Raw genomic sequence first — 13,933 nt, forward strand, 5'->3', positions numbered from 1 at the left:
GGAATAAAACAGATGATTTCAATGTTTCATCAATTCCAACCAAATACTTTTGTTAGTTTATATAATTGATATTAATAAAATAATTCCGATGATTTTGTAGTTTTAGGGATATTTTTTAATCTAATGACAGCATGTAATAAATCTATTTTTCCCTCATATTTGTTTGTTTGAGATGAATTTTATTTATTTTGAATTCGTGACTTGTGACATAGTCTTTGCTTCTGTGACAATTTGTGACAAAGGGGGGATGGGGAGTCAAAAATCGTCAAAAAAAAAAGTGTGACGTCTTTTATGGACAGCCCCTTGTCTCATTTTATCCGTGAAAAAAGGATATCTGCACGTTCAGGAAAACGAACGAAATTTCGCACACATATTTCCTATCGTTTAGAATTCGCTCTTTAGTTACCGAAAATCTGTTCACCGAATTGGTAGGCAGAGTAACAAATGAGTCAGCTGGTGAACTGCGGTTCTTCAAATAACAGCCGTGAGCTGTCAGCTCACTTTTATGATTCAATCCACTGAAAAAGCTTAGGAGCGAATTGCCTATCTCTAGTTTGTTCTAATTCCAGGATGTTGTTTAACGTTTGCCGAATTGAGATTTATGTAAGACATTTTGTGATATTTTAGAATTGTTCAACAATTAAGCGTAATAACTGTTAAAATTCACAGTAATACCGAAAAAATATCTCGTAACTCTATAACAATGTATAATCTCCCAAGCGAATATCATTGATTGTCGAGCATTTGCTGAATTATTAGAGTAGTTGCACAGCTATTAATAGAAAAAATCAAAGACTTATTGCATCAAATCAATCGAATATCTGCGATACTTCTGAATTTATTTTTTACACTTGTAGGACATCTTCGCGAAGTTGTGAAAAATTGATAAAAATCGCGTTTTTTTAGTTATGATACTGTTGACCAAATGGTATATTTCTATGCAAACTACTCTGAAAAATTGATTATACTTAGTTAGACGAACCTCACTACACACTTGAATAGGGCAACCGATTTCAGCTGTTCAAATTCAAATTTCAGTAAAAAAAACTTTCCACCTCATCGGCACTTTGAGATGAAATATTTGTGCTGATAAATCAGCACAATGAAAATTTTCGGTAGTACGTCTGTTCTACACTCATCAAAAGATGCAAAAATAATCGAACAAAGTTTATTGTGTATTATTTTTTTCCCAAATCTCGGTTTTTACTGGATTGTATTCTAGTTTAACTTTTTAACGTAAAACCGAGGACCAAACAAAGCGTTTCTGATATGAAAAAATTTCTAAAATTTTCATAAATCATTTGCTGATCTGTTCATTGGCCGCACAACACTCGTTACACTGTTTGACCCAATTTATTTCTAGGTAAATATTTCTTTGAGCTTCGATTTATATTCCCGAAACAGCTTGATTTTGTGCTAACAAAATTAATCCACAATATTTGAGAAATTCAAATGATCGAAATGCAGATAATAGGAAAGAGTGCTCAGACCTATTTTGTAACTATTTACCTCGATACTTTTCATAATTCGTTTTTTAGACCTTCATTCCGCGGTAAATCGATTTTTATTACGTAGAAAACCGCACGATTAAACCGTTTAATATCAATTTTTCTTTTATGTTACCTCAGTTTTATGTTTCATTTTGTTCTATAATCCTGAAAGTGGTCAACTAAAGGGTGAGGTTTTTGCTGGTATCTTTTTGGCAACACTGTTTTTGACAGATCTTGTGTACGATTTGTGTCATTGTCAAACTTGTTCAGTATGATCTATAATTTAATCATGAATCGACTTACGAACGAACAATGCTTGCAAATTATTGAATTTTACTATTGAATGGATACGTCAACAAGTAAAATTGCCGCATATGGACTGAAGACCAGCCAGAAGTATTGCAAGAGCTACCAATGCATCTAAATAAAGTCATTGTTTGATGTGGATTATGGGCCGATCATCGGGCCGTACTCCTTCAAAGGCGACAATGGGCGGAACGTTACTGTGAATAGCGAGCGCTATGGTGTGATGATTTTTCTGCCCAAAATAAAAGAATTGGACATGTCTGACATGTGGTTTCAACAAGACGGTCCCACATCCCACACGGCACGCACTATTTTTTGTGGAGCCATGATAAGGCTCATGTCTACAAGAATAAATTAGCAACGATTGACGCGCTGGAAGCCAATATCGATGCATTTATTCGTGAAACACTAGCCGATATGTTGGAGAGAGTGTGCCAAAATTGGACCTTGCGCATGAGCCATCTAAAGCGGAGCCTCGGCCAACATTTGCATGAAACCATCTTCAAACATTAAATTATATTGATCGTTCTATCGATTCCAATAAAGAGTTCATCAACTTTCTCATTTTTTTTTGTATAGTTTTTTGAAAATCAATCAATCTTAAAAAATCACCCTTCAATACCTGATAAAATAGATCCATATTATGTAGATACTCCCAAAAATCCAAGTATACATTCAATAATTTAACCCATTTTCTCTGGATTCCTCTCATAACTCGTATCTTTAGTTAATTTTTCCTTCCGCTTTTCGAAAAGGGGTTGATTGCCGTTGACCAAAATTGATTTATACTTCGTAAGAACCCTAAAATGTAGCTCATAAAAAAATTCAATGACCGCACGTATCGTGTTACACCGTTTTATCCCAATTTTTCCTATAACTGAGAATTAAGTTGAATTTTGATAATTATTTTGTAAGCAAGATTTTGCTCTTTATTTCGAAAAAGTGAGATTGTGAATATGTTTTAGGGTGAAATGGTTTAGTATGGTCATTGGAATAAAGATAAACTCAAGATTGAGTGGTCTGCGATTTCTCATGTATCATTCGAATAGGACCCCTCTAGGGGCTCGGTTCACTGTCAGTTTCAATATTTTGAAGTAAAACAACAAGCGTCTGATCGCTTCATGCGTCGTAACTATGACAATGCTTATTTATGTTTGAAAAAATATTAAGTTACAATTTGGACGAAATTGAGAAACTTTGCTGCATATCAAGTAATTCTTAAAAGAAGAAAGTAAAAATTACTTAAATTTATTCCTTAGAATTTATTGAGTTTTTTTGTCTCATACCACAAAGCATTAGAGTCCATTGAAATGTAGTCTTGAGTTTATCTTTGATTGGAATACAATATGTAATTTGTCCTCAAAATAAGGACTGTACCCGAAAAAATGCAACACTTTCTTTTCTTGTGTTACTTTTTATTGGGTAAACAATAATATTTACATTTACATTTACAAAATCGTGAAAAATTGTGAAACAGTTGGGAATCGATTATTTGACCATGCAAGACGGTAAAATCGTTCAAGAAGACCCAGATGACCCCGCGACGAGCTGGCATCGTCCATTTGGTTCATGGTAACGAAAGAGTCTAACCAATGAACAGAACACGATGACCAAATCCCACGCCAGGAAGATGTACCGCTATCGGTTGGTGCAGCCGAAATGCATCGGAATGGACTGCGAGATGTACTTTACCTTGAGTTTTTCGTTTCAAGTCTCGCTTGGATGTTCCGGAATAGTTTTGGTTATTAATTTGCGGAATAGATTGGCACCATCAACGGTCAAATATATCAAGAAAAATGCCTCCAGAAGTGCCTGTTGTCCTTCCGCAAAGTTGACACTCTATCCCACAAAGGGGACACTCTATTCTGGAGGGATCTGGCATCGTGCCATTGCGCGAACCCGGTGATGGAGTGGTACGAAGTGTTGTTTTTGTACTCAATGAGACAAATCCCCTAAACTCGTCAAAATATGGGCGAATATGAAAAGAAAGGTTCAGAAAACAGGGAAAGTCTTCACAAATCCGAAGGTATGTAAAACAGATAACACAAGTGTTGACAAAGAAGGTCAAAATGTGAGCATTTTCCCTAGAAGAGGAGGTTTGATGAACCAACTTTGCAAAAACATAGCTAATAGAGTTGAGTTTTAGACATATCCGTCTTAAAATAAATTTCTGGAGATCGTTTTTGCCTGTTGCATTCTTTTCGATTACAGTCTTAATATGTCAATTGTGATCAACTGCAATCAGCTTTTTTTCGGAATACGGAAGTTAAAAGAAAAATTGGGATAAAATGGCATATCTCGATTCGGGCGATCATGAAAACTATCTGTAATTCAATTTGTTGTGATGTTTTTTACATAACAAAAAATTTTGAAATCGAAATCGACCCAAATACCAAGCAGTAGAACAATTTTATTTTGAAAATTCATTCAATAAGGTGGTTTGGGGTAAAATAGGATACAGTTATTTAGGATTATTCTTACTAACAACAATCTTTTGTTGGGAATTATTCTCGTGTCGGAAATCCCTTTTAGTTAGATACATTCAATTTTTCAACAGAGTTTTACAGTCAGTCTTCAAAGTAATGTCTGAACAATTGAGGTAATAGGAGAATGATAATGAATTTTCCGTCCATTCGAACTATGATCAGTCGTTTCTAAAGACTGTCCCAGAAAGTATGGACGCAACCAAAAACCTCTGCTATTTCGCAATGGTTCAGAATCTATCAATTTTTATGGCTGCGTCCTGTTGTTTACACTCTTCTCTAATCACTTGTGCAGTTGTTTATTCGTTTTCATTAGTTTGTTTCGAAATGCGTGGACTTTCAGCAGAACAACGTCGAAAAATTGTGTACAAATGGTGCAGAGAACGCGGACTGTAACTGAGAAAGATAGCAAACATGGAAGGAGTAAGTGAAAAAGCCGTGCGAAATGCAATCAGGAAGTTTGGTGAGGATAACACCTTTGAGGATAAACCGGAAACGGGTCGAAAAAAAGGTCCTGCTAACCCTCAGTTCGATAAACGTATACTGAAGGCGTTCGAGCAAAAGAAGGAGGTTTCAGTTCGGGATGTGGCCAAAAAAGTGGGCACTTCGATGTCAAATGTTCTTCGTGCTAAAGAACGTTTAAATCTTCGAACCTATAAGAAGCAGAAACAACCAAAACGTAGTCCGAAACAAGAAGCATCGATCAGGCCGAGATTTCGAAAGCTGTACAATACGATTCTTACTAGAAATTTGAACTGCACAATCATGGACAACGAAACCTACGTGAAACTTGATTACAAATCCTTGCCGGGACCACAATATTATACGGTGCGAGAAGGGCAAGTGTTAAACCAGTCCGAGACATCGATTGAAGTCGAAAAATTTGGTAAGAAAGCTATGGTCTGGCAAGCAATTTGTAGCTGCGGTAAGATTTCGAAACCCTTCATCACCACTGCTTCAATGAACAGCGAAATATACATCAAGAAATGTTTACAAAAACGACTTCTACCCATGATTCGAAACCACAAGGATCCTGTTGTCTTCTGGCCAGATATTGCTTCTTGTCACTACTCGAAATCAACGGTAGAATGGTATACTACCAAAAATGTCACTTTCGTCCCAAAAGACGTGAATCCACCAAATTGCCCACAACTTCGAAAAATTGAGGAATTTTGGACATTAACGAAGGCACATCTTAGGAAACATGTCTCGGCAACCGAAACCGTTCAACAGCTCGAAAAAGATTGGAAAAAAGGGTCAAAGCTTGTCGCCAAGAAGTCTGTACGGAATTTAATGAGGAACGTTCGCAAAAAGGTGCGCCAGCTAGTCTACAATGGCTAAATAACCAATGTTGAGAATAATATTCTGTTGTTGTAGTCTAATATTACAGTATATCGAATAAAATTTGAATATCTAACACTTGTAAATTATTTTCAGCGAAATCAAAGTGCGTCCATACTTTCTGGGACAGTCTTTACGGATATTTTTGCATGAGAAATATTTACATTGGAAATATTTGCTCGGATGTCGATGAAATTATTGAACAAATTCACTATTTTGTTAATTTCCCCCAACTGTACATTGATGCACAGTTAGAGCATCACAAACATTTCAAATACTAGCTACAAATTTACTAAAATATTATTCGAATTTACTCGAAAATTTTCCGGAATGTTAGTTGAAGTGATTTGGAAATCATAATCACACGAATTCAATGGTGTTTGGATACACTACATTCAACCAGTTCTAAATTTCTACGACTGTATTTGGGTGATCGTTGATGAAAAAATCAAAAGGCTGGACGCGAGAAAACTGACATTAACCACACAAATCGATAACCGCTGCTAGACTCTTTCTAAACGCTACATTCCCCGTCGGATTTGAACTACCGCCGATACTGTTGATGTGAAATCGTCGCACCGAGAATTCCTCCTTGTGCTTCACTCTAGTCCAGCTGAGCTTTGTGACCTACATAAGCATTGAAGAATCCCTCGTCTTTTTTGCGATACCTAAGCTTGGCACAAGCTGCCAGCAGGGATCCGGATAGCACACATAACACTACACAGCAGGTCGCCAGCATGGCGGACAGCACAGAAGTTTTCAGGCAGGTCTCCGTCATATCTTGGGGCTCTGGAAGTGAGGATTTATGAATGCAGCGAACAATACATTAGGTAAACGACTTCAACTTACTAGCGACCGTTGCAGTCTCCTTCTTCTCTTTTTGCTCAATGTCCTCTTCCTGAAGGACCCTAAGCGATTGGAACAAACTGATGTTATCCGACAGGGTTGAGTTGCTCTCCTGTTGTACGTCTCGTTTACTGATTCCTTTCAGATTTCTCCAGTGACAGGGTTGACTCTGAAAAGGAGGTATGATTTTTAATTAACTATTTCCCAAAAGATGACTAAGTATATTATTTACGGGACACCGTCCGTGACACATTCGAACGTCACATTCGATGTACAGCGCAGGTGATCCGGTGAAGCGGAAAGTTTTCATGTAAGCGTAGACTTGCGTTTCGTATAGAGCTCCATCTGTCCAGCTACCTCGAAAACGAGATATCAGTTTGTCGTCCACAGGACACCTGAATTTTCGTAGATAATAGCTAGTAACCAGTGCGATTTGTGGCATTTATTCACTCGTACATACCCGTACTCATCGATTAGCTGAATTCTTTTATTTGCACCATTATGCGCAAAGCAATCATTCACAACCAGATCAAATCCATCGTATTTACTTCTCATGTAGATAATCAGCGTCAGAGGATCTCCCACTCGAACCGGACCGGTAACCCGTGTTCCCGTCGTTCCGTAACCGTTGCGTATTTCCATATAACATTCCGGGGGGCTTAACGTGAATACTACGGGGTTTCCGGTGGCAACTCTAAAACAATACAAAAATTTGACAAAATGACGGTAAATCGAAGCGCAGCTCGTGTTCCAAATGCAGATTGAGCTGGAACCGTATAGAAAGCATAAAAGCAACACTCACTCAACGTCGAGAAACGGAAATGTTACCGTTTTCCAAAAGTCATACCCGTACTCGCAGGTCACCTTAAAATGTTCGTCAAACTCTTCCTCGATTAGTGGATTGTACTGCACTGTCACTGTATTCCACATGAAATTTTTCTACAAAATAAAGTTATAAAAATATGATTCTCTCGTATTGAAACTAGTAGCCACATATCTTACAGTCGGATTCTTTCGGCTGTCGTCTCCATTCGCATTCTTTCCCAGCGTCCCGCAGCGGTTCAACTGTATTAGAAATTCGTAGTAGTCTCTACCGGAACCATTGATGTACATGCAATCAGGATCGTAAGCATAACCTGGAATTACGAGTTTAGTAACCATAAAAAAGAGACGAGTTTTTTTGCACATTATGCCGTTGATTCGGATTTTCACAAAAATTTTATCATGATTATTAAATCATCAAATGCTCAACAATTCTTAACCAATCAAAAACTGTATTATCTGAACACCATACGCCAATGCAAAAAGTCAAAATCTAGTAGTGTAGTGATGTCTTTGTCATTAAACGATTAGGAGAAGATGGGGTAAAACGCACCCTCCAAAGAAATGGTATTATGTCTTAAGTAAAGAGAATAAAACGTGAAAGTTTCATGCACGGCTACCTTTAAACCCCCAGGTCCGGACTGTTTCAGGAGGCCCGGAAATTCGATTCGTTTTTTAAACTTCACAAAAAAAATTAAAAATGAATACTCATTTGACATGTGAGTTATTCTGTTAATAAATTTGAAAATGTATTTACAAATCTCTTGATGCGAAGATATTTCTATGGCCACAAATTTGAAAAAAAAAAACTTCAAAATTCCATGTGTGGAAATTGATATTTTGCAGACTGCGACTTATAGCACAGATTTTCAAGTTATATGCAACAGCTTTTAGCATAGTTTAGAATATTTTTCACGTATTTCGCATCGTCAAAATGATTTGATGTTTTTTCGACCGTGGTGGTTCGAGTTTTGAATGGTCATCATTTCCGCAAACGAAATAGATTTGGATATAGATAAAATTCAACAGGAACCTATTGAACCATGAAACTTGTGTGTGAAAATTAGTCAAACCGTTTCTGGGAAATTGAAATGAGTTTCCGTTTTACAGTTTTTGGCCATCATTTTCGGTATTTCCGGACCGTGATTCGGTATACTCGAAGATAATTCGTATGAACATCAATATAAAATCGGTCCAGCCGATGTGAGTTCCATTGTGAAGTCTTTTTCTACTACTTCCGGAACGACGAATTGAGGTCCAATAATAATCGACTAAACAGAAGAAATTAGAAGAAATTCGCTCCTCTTTACATCATTCCTTTTCAGAACAAACTCTTGAAATTGATGCTTTTTTTTACAAATTTTCACAATTTTTTTACAAATTTCCACAATCGGAAATCAAATCAATATGATTTTCAATATAAAAATTGTGGTGTCGCATGATCTTTCATTCGAATCTAATGTTGTGAACTCTGAGAAAAATGGGAAACATTATTTACACATATAGGGGTGACCGGGGTAGGTTGACCGAGTTTCGCTTTCGGAATTTCTGTACTCTTTCTGGTTAGACTTTTAGATAAACGGTTTGCTCTGTTATGAAGATACAGCTTTCGAGCACATGTATGATTTTCCTGCACAAAAATCAGGAAAATAGTTATTAACAATCAGATACGGAGAAAAAAAAACGGACAACCAACCCCAGGCCGATTTTAAAAAAATATGTGAAGCACATCAAATATATCAATGGAAAACGTTCATTGGTTTAAAAAAGTTAGTTTGCATATTTTTTTATTATGTAGGTATGTGAAAAATTCTTGATTTTTAGTCTTTTTAACTAAAAATTTTAGAACAATTCGCGATATACGACCTTAACGTTTTTCTATCGATAATTTCCAAATTTTAATTATTCTAATCTATTATTTCTATCTGTCTATCAATCTTATTTGTTCTAATTTCTAGTTTTCCATGTATATTTTCCATATAATTATCAATTTAAGCATAATAATAAATGCAGTCCAAAAATAGGATAACATTTCATGAATATCCAAGTGCACTTTTCTCTAAACTAAAATTATAACTCGGCCAACCAATCCCACACATAGCTCGGCCAACCTACCACAATGAATGTTTTCGAGAACAATCACGATTAACAAAAATAAATATACTGGAAACCGATATGCCATTTTGTAAAGTTTTGAATACCCTCTCCAATGGTACCACATTGTTGGAAAAGGGATATAAACTAATCCGCGTTACACGTATTACTCTACAAAAACAAAAAATTACTCACCAGCGTCGAAAAAAAAACGTGCTCCTGCACAAATGACTACATAAAAACAACTGAAATTGCTTTGGTACATGGTTGACCTAATACTACACCAAAAAACACTATAGATGTCGCCACTGCGCAAAATAGACTTTTGTATATAATTTCGAGCCATCGTTCAAAGCGACGATGCATAAGAGGACAAAATTCTTCTAAATTAGGTTCAAATTGATCCAATTTGTAACTCATGTTAGTCCCGGGTAGAAGTGATTTGCAAACCAATACCAAATTCTGTCATTAAAATCAAACATCTCAATGGTAGAAATTAACATTATTTAGTTTGAAATAAGAGTTAAAATATCAAAAATCATATCAAAGCTTGCATAAGAAAATAGCAACAAAATAGAAAATTCTGTCATTGTAATATCAAACCAAGAACAAAATATTTATAGAAGATGAATTTGTTAATTATTTTATAATCTAGCATTTAGAATAGAGTAATATCTTAAGTATTTCTCTTATCTGATTCTGATGCAGTTTATTCAATGGTATTTTATTTGAAGATAAAATTACTGGGTCAATTTACTTAATGAATTTGAAATAGCTCATCAATAACGAAATAAGATATTATAACTAGTTTTGATGTTGAACAGATATTGTACAATGCCTTGATCCCTTGATGAAATATCACGAAAATATCAAGTATCGCTCTGACAACACAGAAACATCAAGCCAAGATATGATGGTAAAATTTGTTATTATTTTGACCTTTGTTTGTTATTTACACCTACCCGGGGTTGCTGGATATACGAATCGAATTCGGCTATACTTCTGGACTCCAAATTGCGGTTCGGAAGTACCGTTAAAGCCTTTAAACCTAACAGTGTCGATTAAAAATGGGAAAAATTCTACTAAGCTTGGTTCAAAACTTATTTACTTTGAAGGTTATGCATTTTTACGGTCGTATAAACTTTCTTGTTTTTATTCAAGTTTCTTTGAAAGTTTCTTGAATATGATAAAGGCATCAACACATCACTAGATGAATTAGAACAGGTTTTTTTTCTAATCCCGATGAGCTTAATTGAATAATATAAGATCCTCTAGGCCTCGTTGAAAAAAAAAATCTATTTCCACAGTGGTTACATAGCCTTTCAAATTCGAATTTTATATAATTATAATTCAGTACACTATTTGAGTGGCAATGTGTTTGTATAAAATGGTTATGAAACTGGTACAACTGAAGCCGACTTTGGCTTTACCATGGTTACCGTTTATGTTACTTATAAACAATTAGGCGTCGTTGGTATGGATACGGATTTGTTGATGATCCGTTAGGACAATGGTAAATGAAGTTCAAGAAATTTCGATTCATTCTGTGAACGATAATAGTGAAAAGAGGTTCTTTTTTAAATGGAAGCCGATTAAAAAAATACGACAGTAACAAACGTAAAAGAATTTGTCTTATATGTTATATCGAAATAAAACCGATTTTTTTCGTCGATATATAACAATAGACGAAACATGGCTCCATCACTTCACTCCGGAGTCCAATCGACAGTCAGCTGAGTGAACTGCACGCGATGAACCGAACCCAAAGCGTGGAAAGACTCAACAATCGGCCGGTAAGGTTATGGCGTCTGTATTTTGGGATTCGCATGGTATAATTTTCATCGACTACCTTGAAAAGGGAAAAACCATCAAAAGTGACTATTATATAGCGTTATTAGAGCGTTTAAAGGACGAAATTTAAAAAAAAGGGCCTCATTTGAAGAAGAAAAAAGATTTGTTTCATCAAGACAATGCACAGTGTCACAAGTCGATGAAAACCATGCTGAAATTGAACGAATTGGGCTTCGAATTGCTCCCTCATCCACCTCCAGATTTGGCCCCCAAAGGCTTTTTCCTGTTTTCAGACCTCAAGAGAATGTTCGCTGGTAAAAAATTTAGAAGCAATGAAGAGGTAATCGCTGAAACTGAGGCCTATTCTGAGGCAAAGGACAAATCGTACTACAAAAATGGTATCGAAAAGTTGGAAGATCGCTATAATCGCTGTATTGCTTCTGATGGCAATTATGTTGAATAATAAAAACGAATTTTGGCAAGAAAATGTGTGTTTCTATTAAACGATACGAACTTTTCAGCCGAACTGTTATGATACGTCGTTGTGAAAATGAATTTTACAGTGCGACAGGATCAATAAAGAAAAAGTAATCGTCTTTGGAAGACAATAAATTCGGGTTAATTATGAGGATATTGAAATTGAAAATTCGTAGATAAGTAAATTCTTGTGCCATATTTCGCTTTAGCAATCGATGACGATTTTCGAGAGAAATTCAAATAATCTATTTCAAATAAGACTTGTTGAACTCGATTCACAAACGGCAAAATCACAGAAATTATCAATAATTGAATCTTGGATTTGGAGAATCAAGATTTGTTTAAGACTCATAAATTTTATAGAACCAAGTCGTAATAATCCACCAATGCAAAATATGCATTTTTTTTGCATATAAACACGAATGTTTTTGTAGATGAAAATTTCTAAACATGACGAAACAATTCAGATGTCACTTACCGGACGAATACAGTAGTCCGGTAAAGGATCCATTGAAACCTATTCGAATCTTCATGTAATCGTCCTGGCACTCCGCTTCGATGTCTGCAAAAAAAAAGAAAGACCGGTTTAATTGTACGGCGTCGTACGACTAGTCATAAATTTCGTTACGCTGCACTCGAGTGTTGTTGAACCGATGGCGCCGATTGTAGTCTCGGTCCCAGGGATCCGGTCGCCAGGCAGGATCAATGTCACTTCCATAGGCGGACGGTAACCGCGAGTGGCCAGCCTGAATCGACGTCAGTGGTATGTAACCGGCCGTATCCGATACGTAGACAACCTGTTCCGAAAACAAACACACAGATATCAGTATCAGTGCAGCGGGGGCGTCGGTCGTCAATTGGTCGCATCGTTTTGGGTGAGTAATTTTTTACGGCAACCGCTGTGACTACCTTAATCATGCCGTTTGTTGTATTGCCAAGCACATTTAATGGAAAAAGTAAAACCGCTCAGGAAGGATATTGCATCAAGTGCCTGCCGTCGTTAGCGAAAACGGTAGGCTTTCGGACGTGGAAACGAGCAGCGGAAAAAATGGATATAAAATGCCTTTCAATTTGAAACGCCCGCCTGACTTCAGTGGTGTGACCTTGAATCAAATAGCTTTAGTTTAGTGGAATGTCTTCTTAAAGCACAATTACACATCTAGAGATGTTTAATTAATCATACGAGGTTGAATCATCCCATTGTACCTGTCAACGGTAGGACGCATGAAGTTCTTCCAGTCATCGAGCAATTAGTGGCTCATATCATGTTATTAATTAAATCACAACAATAGCGATTAATTAGAAATTGTCGGTGGTTCAAAGTCACGGGGCGGCCTTTCGGTTGTCACTTCCAGTGTCAACAAGAAATGAATGGACGTAAACAATTTTCCGCGTGGCTTGCGAGGATCAGTGACATTGAAAGTCATCAGAAAGCAATTATTTCGTAGACAATTTCCACCTTTCAGATAGTCAGAAAACCACGTGAACCGAGGAAAGACGAAGTGCGGGACAGTTGCCGTTGGTCATTCTACTGCAACCCGCGGGCATCGGAATTTTACTGCACGCATGAAGTGTTCTGAAATCGAAAGCTAAGAGACGCACCATGGTTTTGTTGATGTGGTCTGCTGGGAGTTAGCGGTTTCATTCTACTGCAGCAAAGTTGATGTTTCTACGTTGTATCCATCCGTACTGGCCGGAGACTTATCTTTCCAATCAGACTAACACCGAAACCTTCATTTTCATGCAGAAGTACGAGGTCAACGGTGTGTCTGCGCTGGTTTTGACTTTTTTCTGTACGTACTTCAGTAAACTTGAAAACAGTTTGAAGCATGGTAAAATAAAGTTTGCTTTATCGATCCATACTAAGTGCGGCGTTGATGAGTTGTTTATGGGGTGGATTAGTTTTTCCTGTTCTCTGACATATAATCGATTGGCTGACATCGTTTATTTTTGTTTTCATATGCGTTAAAGTGAAACTTGTGTTTACAGTGCGATTTAGGGAAATAGGTTTTCTGTTGAATATGCTAAGGAAAAACTTAATGTACCGTAGCGTAGTAGAGTCCTACTTTTAACACGTACCAAATCAAGTCAAAGTGTAACTATAGGGTCTATGTTCTATGATACTGTGGTTAAGATATTGAATTATGGCATCAATAGTATTTGAATTCTTTACTTAGCAGGGTATGCGATATTTCATGTCGTTCAATTCACACAACACATTGCCATAGCTAAAAAAAAGTAAGTATCAGTTAAATTATGGCACCACAATTATTTAATGAAACA

General features: G+C 36.6%; 1 protein-coding gene across 1 annotated transcript in view; it reads right to left on the reverse strand.

The window, feature by feature from the left end:
* Positions 1–6,224: 6,224 nt before the first annotated feature.
* LOC131434232 (uncharacterized) overlaps positions 6,225–13,933 on the reverse strand; it is a 41,782-nt gene continuing 34,073 nt past the window's right edge. The window contains exons 5-12 of the mRNA XM_058600885.1: positions 12,279–12,447; positions 12,129–12,212; positions 7,469–7,602; positions 7,269–7,405; positions 6,927–7,160; positions 6,699–6,861; positions 6,470–6,635; positions 6,225–6,409 (exon numbers count right to left, since the gene is read on the reverse strand). Coding sequence (XP_058456868.1) covers positions 6,225–6,409; positions 6,470–6,635; positions 6,699–6,861; positions 6,927–7,160; positions 7,269–7,405; positions 7,469–7,602; positions 12,129–12,212; positions 12,279–12,447 — 1,272 coding nt within the window. The remainder of the gene's footprint in view (positions 6,410–6,469; positions 6,636–6,698; positions 6,862–6,926; positions 7,161–7,268; positions 7,406–7,468; positions 7,603–12,128; positions 12,213–12,278; positions 12,448–13,933) is intronic.

This window comes from Malaya genurostris, chromosome 3 (assembly GCF_030247185.1).
Source record: "Malaya genurostris strain Urasoe2022 chromosome 3, Malgen_1.1, whole genome shotgun sequence".
Classification (NCBI taxonomy): Eukaryota; Metazoa; Arthropoda; class Insecta; order Diptera; family Culicidae; genus Malaya; species Malaya genurostris.